A 16,320-nucleotide genomic window follows, 5' to 3' on the forward strand; every position below is an offset into this window, starting at 1 on the left:
GTTCATATTTAAGCACGAATGAGAACCATTTCGTGGGGGATGCAAGGTGTATCAAAAAAAAAAGAATGTTCGAATCTCAAAATTTAAAATCGAATACCAACCCACCGAACGAATATTCGAATAATCGAATATTCTGGTCCAGCCCTAGTTCATACTACATTTCTGTGCCTTGACCGTGGTAGTTCCCTTGCTGTTTAAGTAGGGTCAGAAAGCTCTCAGAATTTGTCAAAAATATCTTAATTTGTGTTCCGAAGATGAAAGGTCTTATGGGTTTGGAACGGTTTGGAGTGAGTAATTAATAACAGAATTTTCAATTTTGTGTGGACTATGCCTTTGAGAGTTTCTGCGTTGACATTAGACTCTTTAAAGCTTTAATTTGTGGAAAGGCAAATTAGGACTTTTTAAATCTTGAAATAATGTTGATAATTAATTATAAGTTCATATATGGCCCTGTTGTTCATTCTAACAGCCATGCAGTGGTTAAAAATGCAAAAACCCAAGGTACCACATATAAAGTAAAAGAAATACAATATATCTGAGTTATGTACATTAGTAGGAGTGAACAAACAAACTACCCACACTGAAAAAGCAAGCACACATTCATGAGACCTCAGGTCAGTGCAACTCTCTAAGGGTGGTGATGCCACTAATAGCTGTTTGCTCTTTCTCTCTTTTGTCACAATATACCTTTCCTCCCTCAGCACCCCCCTATCCATTCCTCTACAGCACATACATTGGCCTTACCTCAAGACAAATTGGCGCTGTGGGCAGCAAGTTGCTCCCAACTTTACAGACTAATATCTGTCTCAGTTTTCCCTACAGTGGTGTGATTGGTCTCAAGCTGTTCCCTTGCTAGTTCTATCATCTGTCTGGGTGTGCGAACATGCACTTCTGATGAATTCAGCATCTAGCATAATGGAAAGACACCTACAGCCTCTAATAAAGATTCACTGACAACACCTAGCAAACATTCATCATAGTCAGTGCCTATTTCCCCCATTAAGAGATCAAAGATGTTCTGTGGGGCATTAATTAAATTGGATAATGTTTCAAAATGACTCAAAAATATCCTAATAAGCAAACAAGTCTTTCTTGTTAGTGAGCCCAGCTGACTTTTTTCTTTTGGTCCGTGCGCAATAAATTAAAGGGAAAAGGAAAGAGACAAAAGGAGAGAGGAGTTCATTTTTAAAGGAGAATAAATGAATTTGAAAATGCATTTTTGAGACCCTCTAACAAGCCTGGAGGACTTCTCACAATAGTAAAAGATACTAATCAAGTTAATTTGAAATGGTAAGAAGGTAAAACATTCACTGGAGTTCATGAAATGACTTTTAAATAGCCTTACTGTTGAAATAAGATCTGGAAATATCAATTACTTTTAGAAAACCTGATCTGTTTCCCACAAGTCTAGTGCGGACTCTACTTTTTATAAAATATCGTACAATCAATAGTGTTTGCAATCAATAGTGCTGTATTATATTATTTTTTATATTTATTAATATTTATATTTATTATATTTATTCTGTCCCAACCTTTTATTCAATGTCAGATAGACAATAACAAGCAATTCTTCAGTGAATCATTTAAAAAAATGTTACTGAGACACTGCAGTTGAGAATCAGTTGAACTCGATGTGATTATGAGGTGAGAAAACATAGGAGTGATATTATTACTCCACAAAAATGAAACCTCAAGAGAGCATGTAAGTCGATTGAATACACAGAGATGAGATTGATTGTAAATCATCGCTTCTAACAATAGAAGAACTGCATTGTTTTCACATGACCTTTTCCACCTTAACCTTGAGAGAGGGGCTGGGGTTTGGATGATGAATAAAAAGCAAGAACACAAATCATTTAAAATAAAAATGACATAACCTTGAGTCCTGCTTTCATACCGAGGATATGAAAAGCTTCTTTAATTTTCTATCTGTAAATGTAACTGACTGCTTTCTGTATTAAATAAGATCTGCCAAGTGCCACATTTTCCTGGCAAAGCATTAATGAGTAACTATGCTCTGAATTTCTGTAACTCATCAAAACTTCTCCAACAGTCTCCACAGTTTCCCATAATGATGGCAAATTACAATGCATGCCAGCAAGTCTTAAACATTTATTCTCTGGTCAGCCAATATATGGCTCAAATAAACCATCTGATGGTGGAAAAATTATCAAAAGCTGATTCTAAATTGTGCATTAGCCACACATTTCGCATAATCACCCACTATCCCCCAGGTCTGATGATAACATCCTTTACTGGGCTACACTATTAAACCGACTGCCCAATTTTACTGTATTTTTTTGCCAATGACAAATATCACCTTACACGGCAGATTTCAATGCCATAAATCTCCACACGCTCAGAGAGGAGCCATAAAATATAACAGACCTCACTTTCCTTAGATAACAATCACTCGGGTGGAGGAGTCAGTGAAATCTGCCAGTTCAAACGGCTATAATTCAACACAAAGAGCTTGCAGATCACCTCGGGACAAATAAAGAGAAGATTAACACACTGCTGCATACAGACACTTAAATAATGTATAACAGCACTGACATACATAATGATACATAATACATTTTAAAGGTATTATGTTTACTTGTAATCTCACTTGCTATCATGCAGATGCCTATGTTTAATATGCATGCTTATTTTTTGCAAATTATTTTAAGCTGCTTAGTCTGTGTGAAAGGTAGAATTGGTAACACTTTAAAATAAGGTTCATTAGTTAACATTAGTTAACATTAACTAAGAGCGAACAACACTTCAACAGCATTTATTAATCTTAGTTAATGTTAATTTTAACATTTAATGCATTATTAAAATCAAAAGTTGTGCTTGTTAACATTAGTTAATGCACTGTGAACTATTTTCATTAACTAACATTAACAAAGATTAATCGATACTGTAATAAATGTATTGTTCATTGTTTGTTCATGTTACACATTCACTGTAGGACCTTATTGTAAAGTGTTACTGTAGAATTTAATATTATCATTATTATTGAAATTATTAAAAGTTTTTAACATTACACAATGTTGACTAGATGGTGCTAAATAATATGTAATTATATATTAATATGTGCAATTGTTTCATACCATTCACTTTATTAACCAAAAAAGAGCTATTTAGAGCAGATCAACACTTTTTCATAAACTATGGAAATGTACATTAGTTCAATTCATTCTAATCAGTATAAACTTAGCGATCATGCACATGGCTATGGCCATTGTAAACGTGTGTGTGTGTGTGTGTGTGTGTGTGTGTGTGTGTGTGTGTGTGTGTGTGTGTGTACGTCACTCTCATGGCTAAAGACCGAGAGAGAAAATAAGAGCTCTTGAGAGGCTTTCAATCTCTTGTAATAGTGTTATTATCTTAATGGAGGTGCCAAACACACAAGACTGGAAAGGTCCATGTCCCTTTGTTTTGTGAGCCTGAGAGTAAGTGGTTTTATATTACCCTGCTCTGCTATATGGCTACCGCTCAATATGAAATGCGCATTACTCTTGGGAGCCACGGTGAACAGCCCAAGACATTGCTCCATCCTCACCTCATGAGGCACATCAGAGTAATCAAGTTTAAATTGTCTCTTTCTCGAGAGGGTCACGCCGCTGTTCATATTAAGGGCACGGGCCATCAAGTGCATCTGCGGGTGGTAATGATGGAGAGCAGAATGTTTAACATGAAAGCAAAGTGACTGTGTGAAGGAAGGTGGCTTTTGTATCGGTGTTGTAGAACTCGATTCTGGACATGACTGAAATGGGACTTAAATGCAGAATATGTAAGTTTTCGCGGCTAGAGGTCGTGTGTTCAAAATAATAACAAAGGCAAAACTTGATGATGCCATGAAAAAAGATGGAACGATGGGAGATGACGTTTTTTACCATGAAGAGATGTATGGAATTCACCAATCATGGTCAGGGATGAGGTAATGGATTAATTGTTTTATTACTTGTAACAATTCAAACAGCAAATAAATGATACAGAGAAAGCGAGCAAAGAACATTTAGATTGTCAAAGAACATTAAGCACTTTCAAAAACTCCCCTTGTTTAGTTGTTTAGTTTAGTTTAGTTGTCTATACACTGTTTTCAGTCATCGAGTGTGCACACTTAACAAAACTCCAGCGTTTCAGCGATGACTCATCTGAACGCCTCTTATTGGCCATCGTATTCATAAACTCAACAGACTTGTGTGTTATTGGTTACATTGTGCAACACTGTAACAACGCAGAAAACGAATTATGATGCAACATTGAGCAGATCTAAATTGTTTCTACAAGCAAAAACTGAGGATAGAGTGGATACTACGTCATTGATATACGACAATGACCACGGATGAACATGGACCAGCCTTTTTTAAAACTGGAATTTCTCTCAATTTACAAATCTTTGGGAACATTTGGGATAACATAAGTACACAACTACATGAAATATATATCATACTGTGCAAGTGTTTTGAATATTTGTGACCTTGTACCACAAAACCAGTCATAAGGGTCAATTTTTTAAATTTAATAATTACTTGAGATTTATGCAGAATCTAAAATCTGAATAAATAAACTTTCTATTGATGTATGGTTTGTTAGGATAAGACAATATTTGGTCAAGATATAACTACTTAAGAATTACTTAAGAATCTGAGAGTGCAAAAATATCTAAATATTAAATTCTTAGCCATGCATATTGCTAATCAAAAATTAAGCTTTGATATATTTACAGTAGGAAATTTACAAAATATCTTCATGGAACATGATCCTACAATATCCTTCTGATTTTTGGCATAAAAGAAAAATAATAATAATTTTGACCCATACAATGTATTTTTGGCTATTGCTACAAATATACCCATTCTACTTAATCCTCTTTTTGTGGTTCAGGGTCACATTTTATTCTGAAAATTCTACACATTGTGCCTTTAAGTCCATCTCAAGTCAGTCAAGGCAGTGATAGCCTTGTGGGCATCTATGCTCCTTGTTGCACTATGGGCATCCTGAATTCGAATCCTGGATCAAGGACCTTTCCCAAGCCCCCCGCCCCCTTTCTCCCACTTTGCTTCTTTTTCTTCTCTATTTTGTCCTATAATAATAAAAGGCAAAAATTGCAAAAAAAAAAAAAAAATAAAAAAATAAAAAAGGCAATCTCAAGTCCAACACCATGTATTTTATGAGTAGTGAAGACCTTGGCTGCACTTCTCAAAAACATTGTGAGATAAGTTAATCATGAAGACCACTGGTGGAAAATGCAGCCCAGGTCATTTAAGTCCGAGTGTAGGCCAAGTCTAAATCCTCCAACAAGTATGATCTTGGACTGGGACTTGAGTTTGGAATTCTACAACAGTGTTGTGAATGTAGCCAGGCATCAAAGATATTTTTCTTCGTACACAAAGAAATCCAATTATCTTTACCCTTTTTCTGGGAAGAACGCAATTACAGGGAAACAATGTGAAGCTGATGACTTTCGATAACAGAATGCCATGGGATCATACAGAAAGGATATATGTTCTATGTGATTCGAAGACCGGACACTATCACTGCAAGGTGGAATATTCAATTAAAGTACATAATTTCTCCTGGTACTGATCACTTGGCTGACTAAGACCCCCTCTGTCATGACAGCCCAATTTAATTTATATTCAGCGAAATGGAAATTATGAGGAGAAAAACACTCGCTCTTTCTCTGGCCAAAATGGTGGCCATTTACTTGTATATCATCAAACCCATTCCATTTCCAAATTGAACCCTGCCCTCGTGTCACACCGAATGGTGCTCCTCATCAAGAAATGCTTATAATGCTTCCTGACGAGAACTATACAGTGTTCAACCTCTGGTGATTCTAGCCTCTCTCCAAAACTATTTGTGTGATCTTTCAGCATTCCCAGACCACAATTCAGTTCAAATCATCTGGTGCACTCTTCACCCATGCTCTTACCGTCAGCTTGACATGTGCATTACCATAATGTATCTCTCTAGTATGACACTGAGGGTAATTGCAATTACTACATCTCTCTTCCCCTTGTCACTTTGCTGGCAAATGGAAAGCGACAATAATATTCCTTCATCTAGAATGACATAAACACGGCGGGCTCAAAAACTTGATCCGAAGAAGCGTAAAGACTCCGAGGTCATCTCGTCCTCTACTTCCGTCTTGCTTCCACCCCAGGTAGTTACCAACAACGAAGCTCTCGTTATCCACCGTGCTATCGGTGACAGAGTCGCACGCCCCGTTGTTGTCAACACACTGAAGAGCAGCGGCACGGCGAGATAGGATTGCATAGACAGCCTCTTCATAATGCTCCTGGGCAATGTCATGCTCAACGGTGGGCTCTTGTTAGGAGCTGAGGGGAGGTTATCAGTCCTGACACACGCTTATCAGCACACGTCCATCTCGTAGCACTGGCGCTGCGCGCAACACCCACCGAAGTACACAGATGCTGTTTACCCGCGCCAGGAGTGGGCCGCCACAGCTAATTCAACATGATTGTCTCCCAAAGGACAGAAAGCCGAGATTTTGACGGGGAAGGAGGGACAGAACTCAACACACGTCTTCCCAGAAGAAAGGGACCCAGTGCGAGGAGTCTACGCTTCCCGTCGGTATTTTGTTAAACCTCGCTTAACATTGCTGTGGGAGGATTTTTGGGATCCGAGGGCTGATTCAATCATGGGTAATTTCTATCGGATAATAAAAGAGGACACACAAGGCGGGCTTATTCACCGGGATTCTTGGGGGCTTATTGACACAATATCTCTGCTGTCAATTATCTCTCCCGCTCTGACAGGTGCACAATAACAGGCACTGGGATCTTTCTATTGAGCTGGTAAACTCAAGCACCTTTTGAGTCCGGAAAGTGTGTGACATGGGGGAATTGAGTCTGATTCCAGACTGCTCTCATCCCTGCGCTACCCTCCCCATCCTCTTTCCTCAATCCACTAATCATATTCTCTTAAAAACTGCTGGGGAATCAATAGTCCGCCTGATTTACTTCGTTAGACGACATTAAATATTCAGACGACAGAGTCTACATATTGAGTCTGCAATCTCGGGCATTGCCGAATGTTTCTGGGAGCTTCCATGCAACATAGGCTCAGTGGAAATATGTGCCTCTATATACATTTCTGCAAAACTGAAAAAAACGTACCTATATGTACAAATCACTGCAGTTTCCAGTTGAAATGACCACTAGAGGCAGTAAAACTCTGACAACTTTTATTCCTTGTCACACTAAGTATGATTTACCGGTACAGAGTTTTAATTAATTAAGCCTATTCAATTTTCACACAATTGCTTGCAGAATATTATTTTTACTTCAAATCAATTTTAACATCCTGCATGATTTTAAAACTTTGAACGTTGTCGTCACATATGCAGCTTCATATGCATGAGTTTTCTAATTCAGTAGGTTTGCTTGGTAGCTCACAACAATATGGCGTTGCACTTGAGAGATGAAGACCTCCGGTACGAACCCTGTGAAATTACGGTTTGACAAAACAGCTCAAATCCTCATAAGGAAGTTAAAATAGCATGGCTGCATCAACAAATCTGTTTTTATATGACCTTTGCATTTGTTAACACTATCAGGTAGGTATAGGTTAGGGTTTGGGGTAGGGGATATTTCCAACATGATAGAACATATTGAATGTGTGTTTTAGCGCCACTTTCTGGAAATGTTACTTTGAAACTGCTGCGAAACAGGCAGTATGTAATTATGGTGTTGCAGAAATGTATATAGAGGCACATATTTTCATGAGCCTGGGTGAAGGCCTACCTGTCAAACTGGCCGCATTAAGGCATCTACATAATTCCCAAAGAGCCGAGCGAGGTTGTTTCGCCTGGACAATGTCTCTTTGAGGAAATCGCAAATAGGGAGGTCAGCAGAGAGCGAAAGGACAGCACCCTGCATGAGGTGCTCTGGTATTTTTGGCCCTGTCAACACCGTGGTGCCTGCTCACTGATTTGACTTTAATGAAGAGACTGGATTTGTGCAGTTGTGCTCGCCCAAGGCTAAAGTCATGCAACCCCGGCAAAACAAATGAGAGAGGAGCAATTACGAGACGCAATAAACAGACTCAGCATTTTCCCCTTGAGCGCAAGAACTACATCACAGTTGCAGAAACCAAAAGCAACCATGTACCCAAGGGCGAAATCAAACGAACCAACAGCACCCCTCGGCAGCTGGTGAGGGGTGCAGACATAAGGACATGGAGAGAGGGAATTTAGTAGACGGCAACGCTACTTCTGTAATGTTGAGAAGTGTCATCTAGTTGCGATGTATGCTAGTGAGTGCAGCCAACCCAGCCCAAGCGATTTTCCACATGCAAGATGTTTTCAGGGGACTAAATATGCCACAATGACATCTGGCTGAGAGAATCACTGATTGCACTCTCATCACAAGCAGCAGCCAGTTGCAAAGTAAATGAGCTTATCCATGTTGTTCTCTGAGAGCTAAACGTGATTAAGGAATTCAACCTAGGAAAATGATGCTATAATCCCGAATCTCTTGAAGATCAAACATTCAGGAGGTTAAATTGTTCTCTCCTTCTCTCTGAGAGCATTAGCGGAAGATCAACAACAAATATTCAATATTAGCATGAGATACAGCTTCATCCTTTTCATTTCTGCACGCCTTGCAAGAAAATGTTCTTTCATTTTTGACTGGTGATTTATGTTTCCCTCAAGGCAAAACTGCTGACTTCCTAAGTGATCCTAAATGCATAATCTTGTGGGAGGCAAGCACACAATAATGTTATGTTAACTATTCATTAACAACTGAACAAGCGCATAAAGATGCATTTTGGTATTCTTAAAGTTTAATCAGAGTACAGTTGGCTTAGTGAGAGAAGATGGGATGTCAAAAGCCACATTTCCCAGGGCACAATACATCTCAGTTGGGTAATAAGCAACTTTGATTACAGTGGTACTGTGCATTATAAACACTTCCAACACTATATAAATGACCTAACACGATAATGTTGACCATTTTCTAAACCTTTAAGTAATAGGGGCCGTTTTAAGACACTGAGGCTGTTTTGAATGCAGAAATGATTCTTTAAAACACTTTTATTCAAAAATCAACATCACCTTCCACCAATATAGAGAAAAGCATTTCTATGACTTGCAGCATTTCAAGTGATATATGACTTAGCTAGCCAAAAAAAAAAAAAGGATTAAAAATAAAACTTCTGAAAGAATGCATGCAGAAAATCTGCATATCTTTCTGTACAGTATTAGTCCAGGTGTGCTGAAGCTTATCCAAGCTTGTTATTTGCTTAGGTTAGGCTGCATGCACCAGATCTGATTGACAGTAACTTAACCTATAAATGCTGGAGTCACAAAGGTTTGTACTCACCTGCTCTCCCGGCTCATGCGACTTCATAAGGCTCTTCTCTCTGTACATTGACCAAAGGCCGACGTTTGGCAGAAAAATTAAAGCCACCATGAATAGAAATGCCATCTGCAGAACGCGCTTTTGCCTTCTCTTCATTTTGAAGACGCGAATGAGACACAATCCAGCGCTAGATAGACGCGTGTCTGCCGTGTGTGGACTCGAGCTCCGTATCTCCCCTCGTAGAAGACGACAAACTTTCACCTGCAAGGAAGACGGAGTCGCCGCGTCATATAAACAAACACTCCAAAATGAAGCGGAGCAACACCGCGTCTTATAACGCGTATTAATCTCAGGCTAGAGAGCAACGGTAGCTATAATTAAGCGAACATTAACGGAACACTCTATAGAATAATCATACATTATTAATAATTAAGACAATTCTGTAACCGCCAGTAGAAAAGCTAAGCCAAAAAAAATAAGCAGATGAGCTCGTTTATTATCAGTCACGCGAGACGCAACGCACGTAAGCAATACTATGAAAAGACTTACAGTAGAGGGTTATTTGCATGTTGAGACATATATGTTGCTCGGTAATCCCCTCTCCTTTGTTGAAGACACACAAGGGGAACGTTTCCGAATACGATAATTGCTGAACAACGACGAGCGCTACGTTTTTATCTGTGGCAATGCGCTCGATATACAATTTGAAATCGTCTCGTCCCACCTACTGAAGGTTTACGGATTCTTTCTCTTTCCTCCTTGGGCGACTTCTCATTGCCCTCAGCTTTTAGATATTGCGGTTATAAACCACGTGTGCTGCGCATTAATATGAAAACATCCTCGCAGTCGGGCGATGCTTTCCGATGTGTGGGACAGCAGAGTGAAGCAGCAGTCTTTACACCAACACGAGCTCACAGAGTAAAGAGGTGAGGGCTTCTTAGCTTCGGTTTGAGCTGGTGGACTGTAGCTTTGCTTGTTCTTTAAACGCAAATGTTTTCATACCTTCAAGTCATTAACCCTGTTTATAACTCTATTTTGGCTACTTCTGTTTGTTATTTTGGAAACAAGTCTTATTGAAACAGTAAACATGTTAGTTTAGATTAGTAAGGGAAAACTAATGAAAAAATTGAAAGTAATATATAGGCTATATATACAAAAATGTAAGATCAGTAAAATGTTTTTTAAATAACTTTCTTATGCCCATCAGGGCTGCGTTTATTTGATCAAAAATCAAGAAATCATTCTGATATGCTGAGTTATTACCAATGCTGGAAACATTTGTGCTGCTTAATAATTTTTGGGAACCTTTCTTTTTTTAAAGTAATTCATACTTTTATTCAGCGATAGTAAAGACATAAATTGTTAGAAAATATTTATATTTTGAATAAATGCTGTTCTTTTGAACTTTTTGTTCATCAAGGAATCTTTAAAAAAAATATCACAGGTTCCAAAAAAATATTTGGACGCACAACTGTTGCCAACATAGATAAATAAAAATCATGTGACACTTAAGACTGGAGTAATGGCTGATGAATAAATTGTATTTTAAAGAATATATATATATATATATATATATATATATATATATATATATATATATATATAAAATATATTGTAATAACATTTTGCAATATTTTAGTTTTGTTTTTCTATTTTTTATCAATTTTTTATATTTATTAAATATGCACAGCATAGTCTTTTATTTTCATTTTAAGTTAAGTTTAGTGAAGATTTATTTATTTTAGGTTTTTATTTATTTATTTTTACTTTAACCCTCTGGAGTCTTGAGGTGTTTTTTGGCCTATCCATTTTAAAGGTACAAAGTTTAATATATTAGCATATCAGTTAAGGATATATGTAACCCTGGACCACAAAACCAGTCATAAGTAGCACGGGTATTTTTGTAGCAATAGCCAAAAATACACTGTATGGGTTAAAATGATTGATTTTTCTTTTATGCCAAAAGTCATTAGGATATTAAGTAAAGAGCATGTTCCATTAAGATATTTTGTAAATTTCCTAGTAATATGCATTGCCAAGAACTTTATTTGGACAACCTTAAAGGCGATTTTCTCAATATTTAGAATCTTTGCACCTTCAGATTCCAGATTTTCAAAATATCATAAATATCAATTTAGAGAAATTTACTCTTATGACTGGTTTTGTGGTCCAGGGTCTCATATAGGCTACAATGAATTGCAAATCTTTTGTTAAGTGTGCATCATTATGTTTAATTCTGCTGTTGTACTCTAAGAAAAACTCACGCTGGATAAGTCCATCAAGAGTGACTCATGATCATGATCTTTTCTTTCTTTCTTTCTTGGACTGGAGTCTCTATTGAAGAAGCACACATTTCTCTGAAGCTGCTTATTTATTATTGAATGCTGCTATACTGGATGGGAACGAACGAAAGGGAGACAGATGGGGGTGGGGTGGGGGTACGCTTAAGCCAAAGGCAACTGCAGCACAGCATATGGAGACAGCAAGGGATCACCTGATGTTTCTAAGTGAATTGCAGATCTTCATGAATTTTGTCAATACCAGGTTGGATCTGGTCCTGAATATTTAAAAGCACTGATACACAATCCTACTAAGATGTTTTCCCTTGCTATTGTAAATAAAATATACAAAAAGAATGAACTTTGAGTTGGTACAGTTTGCATTGCCAACCACCAACAGAGGGGGCCATTAGGCACTGCTCTGAAAATTACTGTATGCGTAGTGCTGCAGAATTTTATATATATATATATATATATATATATATATATATATATATATATATATATATATATATATGGATGCTGCTGCAACAAAACCATGATTACCATGATTTGCATCACTCCATTCACAGCCTATTTGTTCAGCACCATTCACACTTCAGCACCATGGACAGCGATTAGCAAGCACAGTAAAGCAGGTAACTGAGAAGACTTGGAAGACTCTGCTTTTCTACTTAGAACCTTAAACTTAATATATCTTTGAAAACCTATACCTAATTTTGAATGTAAATAAAATGTAAAATTTACCTGAGAAGACACAACGGCATTTATCTTCCCATGGCACTCACACTGGAAAATCATTCATTCAAGGTAAAAATTCACCATGGCTGCTCTTTGTCTTAATTATTACAGTGCGGCACATCAGTCAAATCATTTGATGCAGCATATGCTGTGACAGAGAAGAATGAGCCATCTCCGTCTTCCACATAGATTAAATTCTGCCAATGGCTTTGAAAGAGAGACAAAAAGAAAGCAGGTTTTCTGACGCTCACAAGGTGAGAAGTGTAATATCAGCACCATACTGTTGTTCTGATAGAAAACAAGAACGCAATTACCTTTTTCATATCATTTCGGCAATAAACAATTCTTTGTGATAAAAACAATGTATTTGTTATTATATGAAGTATGATAGAAATAATCCCTGCACTTTGAGTGCCGCCATGACTTGTAAATGTATAAATATGCCCTAACTTTGAGCACAAGGCCTTGCTTTGTTACTTATAATTCTCACAGGTTCAAAAGAAAAAAGAGAAGCTCTAGACGGTGACTCATGCAAGACTGAACCAAAACAGAACTGAAAGGTGCTAAGAGATCAACATATGACTGTGTGAAAAATGCATCAGCTGGGCTTGATCATTTACTCATGAGTAATTTCTAACACTGAATGTGTGACAAGTCGCTACTATTTGCAAGAGCCGGTTTAGTCAGCCTCTCAAAGCCACAAATACATGTTCACAGGGAGTGTTGTTAGCTCTAAGGTCAAACCAAAGGGTCTACTAGCACATTACCCCTGGAGAAAATTTGGGGTCAAATGCCAAGGTCTTACATTCGGTTAAGGCTGTAACTGTCATGTTACAGGATTTGACTTTACAGCCCTTTGGGTACGAGCTTTTGTTTTTATTCTACTCAGTAACTCTGAGTTTGACTGTCTACTCTGCGTCCCTTCAAAAAAATTATTAATTAGTCAAATCCATCAACCAGCCTACCCAAGATCCCCAAGTGAACTGTCGTGCACGCAAAATTAATGCACCGTAAAGCAAGTGACATAAATAAATGGCTGGGACGAATATTGGATGACAGCCACACACAAATCACAGTGCAAATATAGTTTCCATCAAATGGATTCAACATCAGTTTAAACTGATGGAGTGACAAATAATGGGCATGCTAATATTCTGCAGTCATGTGTGCAGATGCTGTGGAGGACAAGCACAATGAGTTATTCTAATCACAACGCAATGAGCTAAATGCCATGCCTGCAGCTAATTGTGAAATGTGACAAATGAGTGTTCATCTGAGGAGAAACAGATAAATTGTTTGCCTGAGGAAGACTGTACGTTTGAAGGATTTTAGGGGAAAACAAGTTGTGAGTAAAAACACAGACAGCTTTTTTGTGCATATGAACACACACACACGCACTGAAATATGTCTGATAATCACTATAAAGGATGCAATAACTCAAAATGAGAGAAATTGCTACTTCACAGGGTATTCTGCTATCCTAAGTGAGATTCAAATCTGACGGGAGCGACAGTACATATTCAATTTCATTGGCACTGCATTGGGAATAAGGGTGTGTTTAAACATCAACTTATCAACAAAATAAAACTGGTGCTACTTTGACATCTGCAAAGGGACCCTGTCTGCTTAATTTCTCTTACTGTATTCACTGCAATTTGTAATTACTGTAATTACTACAGTACATGGCAACCCGGATTGTTCACAGTTGTTCACATCCTTAAACTAGAGATTATGTGTTTCTATGGCAACGCTGTTAATTGCAAAATTAATTTGTGTAATTTTAAGTCATCATTGGACAAAACCACAATACATCAAGTAGCAGTCATTACACAAATGCCATATTAATGATCTGTACTACATGTACTACTGTAGTTATTCAACTCTGTGCTTGCTACATTAAACTGTATTGTATGTCTTTTATTTATTTTCAGTTTATTCTTGCCTTAAGACAATAGTGAATAACATTAAATTATAGGAATTGATAAACAAAAATATGATAAAATAACTGCTTAACTGCATTTCACTGTTTGAGCTGCAGTTATGGGTGTTTCCACATGGCCTTGCATTGGTCAGGTGGTACAAGTTATACGTTTTTACTTACGACTTTTACAAAGACGTGAACATTTTTTACAAGTCGGAATCTCATAATTACAGTAATTATGACATTGTGTCCATGCACTTTCCATACACTTTATTATCCACCACACTGTTGCAGCTGTCAGGTGGTATAACTTTACAAGTTGTAAATATGAGTTTTACAAGGGCTATCAACATTTTCTTACAACTCGGAATCTTGTAATTATGGTAATTCCAGCATGGAGTCAATGCAATTCCCATCTACTTTATTATCCACCACACTGGTGCAGTGTACATGTACAGTAGGAAAACTTTACACGTTGTAATTATGAGTTTTACAAAAGCATCAACAGTTTTTAGAAGTCAGAACCTTTTAAGTATGGTAATTCTGGAATGGAGTCAATGCACTTTTCATTTACTTTACTATACACCACACTGTTGCAGCTGTCAGGTGGTACAAATTTACAAGCTGTAATTATGAGTTTTACACAAATGTAAATTTTTCATTTTTACTTTTTTTTATTACCAGTAGGAACGCCTCGGGTTTCGTATGAAACCCTAGTTCCTCGAGGGAACGAGACGCTGCGTTGAATGCTTTGGGAACGCCTTCAGTGTCTCTTACGCTCTGAATACATGTGAAATCAGTCCAAAGAGAAGCGCGTGTGACGTCACGGGCGGGTGACGTCAGGAACCAGGAATCTATATAAGCACGTGCGGTGAGCGCGTTCGGCAGCTTCTGCCACCAAGCGCGCTTGCAGGGATGCCGGGATTGTGGTAGGCAACGCAGCGTCTCGTTCCCTCGAGGAACTAGGGTTTCATACGAAACCCGAGGCGTTCCCCTTCGGGAACGTCGAGCTGCGTCGAACGCTTTCGGAACGATATACCCACGCCGCCAGAATTCCAAAGCCCTGCAATGTGTGAAGCAGGTAGAGAAAGGGCAAGATGCCAAAATGGGTGCCGAGAGGCAAAATGGGGCGAAAGTAGCCCAAGACTGTCACTGCTGGTCAGGCAGGAACGAGCGGCCTCAGCCTGCTCGCATGAAGGGTGAAAGTAGCCCGTGGTAAGAGAGGGGGCCTCAGCCCACCTGGGTAGAATGAGTAGATAATGCCGTACAGGCAGGAACGAGCGGCCTCGGTCAGCTCGTGTAAAGGGCGAAAGTAGCCCGCCGAGTAGAAAGAGTGGCCTCAGCCCACTCTTGGAAAGGGCGAAAGTAGCCTGAGATAAAAAAGAGGCGCAGGGCGCCCAGAAACAAAGGCGTGGATCATTCCCAGCATTTGAAGTAACCTGCAGAGGTGTCTCTGTCAGGAGAACTTGGAGCCTTGGGTTCCATCAGCCAGGGAATACCAGAGGACTCAGAGAAAGAAAAAATGGCATCCATAATAACCGCTTAGGCTTACCTAGAAGCTGGAAGACTTTTGTAAGGGCACCAACCTTACAAGAAACTGTCTTCCTCCACAGCAAATCTGTGGTCGTATGCATCCAGTGCTCACACTTGGACACTTATACAAATAACTTCTAGTGTTCTGGTTCCTAGAGAGAGGACAGAAGGCTTGGCGCACTACGGGCTGTGGTGCTGTGAAGGGCACCTAGGGTAAGTACCCTAATATTAGGTGCAAACTACTTGATCAATCAAGGCAAAAGAAAAGGTCATGGCCTGTTCGAAACCTCCTCAGAGGCTCGAAAAGGATATACAGCACCGTAGCCAGGTGAGTGCACCAAAGGCCCCAGCCTCAGCGCACCATAGAGGAAGTATGACACCGGGGGAAGTCTCCTGAGGGAGATAGTACCTGAAGGGAGTATGGAAAGCAACGAAGGCTGCCACGTAGCCCTTCGGCAATAAGTGTGCCTTACCGGCTGTGAGGCGGCTTGCAAGAAGTCCAGCACTGAACCTACTGGGCAGT

The 16,320-nt window shown here is 38.8% G+C and overlaps 1 protein-coding gene across 1 annotated transcript in view; it reads right to left on the minus strand.

The window, feature by feature from the left end:
- The window catches only part of galntl6 (polypeptide N-acetylgalactosaminyltransferase like 6), a 270,730-nt gene extending 260,496 nt beyond the window's left edge, over positions 1–10,234 (minus strand). The window contains exons 1-2 of the mRNA XM_073842600.1: positions 9,873–10,234; positions 9,345–9,584 (exon numbers count right to left, since the gene is read on the minus strand). Coding sequence (XP_073698701.1) covers positions 9,345–9,479 — 135 coding nt within the window. The 5' untranslated portion in view covers positions 9,480–9,584; positions 9,873–10,234. The remainder of the gene's footprint in view (positions 1–9,344; positions 9,585–9,872) is intronic.
- Between the last annotated feature and the right edge of the window lie 6,086 nt (positions 10,235–16,320).

This window comes from Garra rufa, chromosome 6 (genome assembly GCF_049309525.1).
Source record: "Garra rufa chromosome 6, GarRuf1.0, whole genome shotgun sequence".
In the NCBI taxonomy this organism is placed as follows: domain Eukaryota; kingdom Metazoa; phylum Chordata; class Actinopteri; order Cypriniformes; family Cyprinidae; genus Garra; species Garra rufa.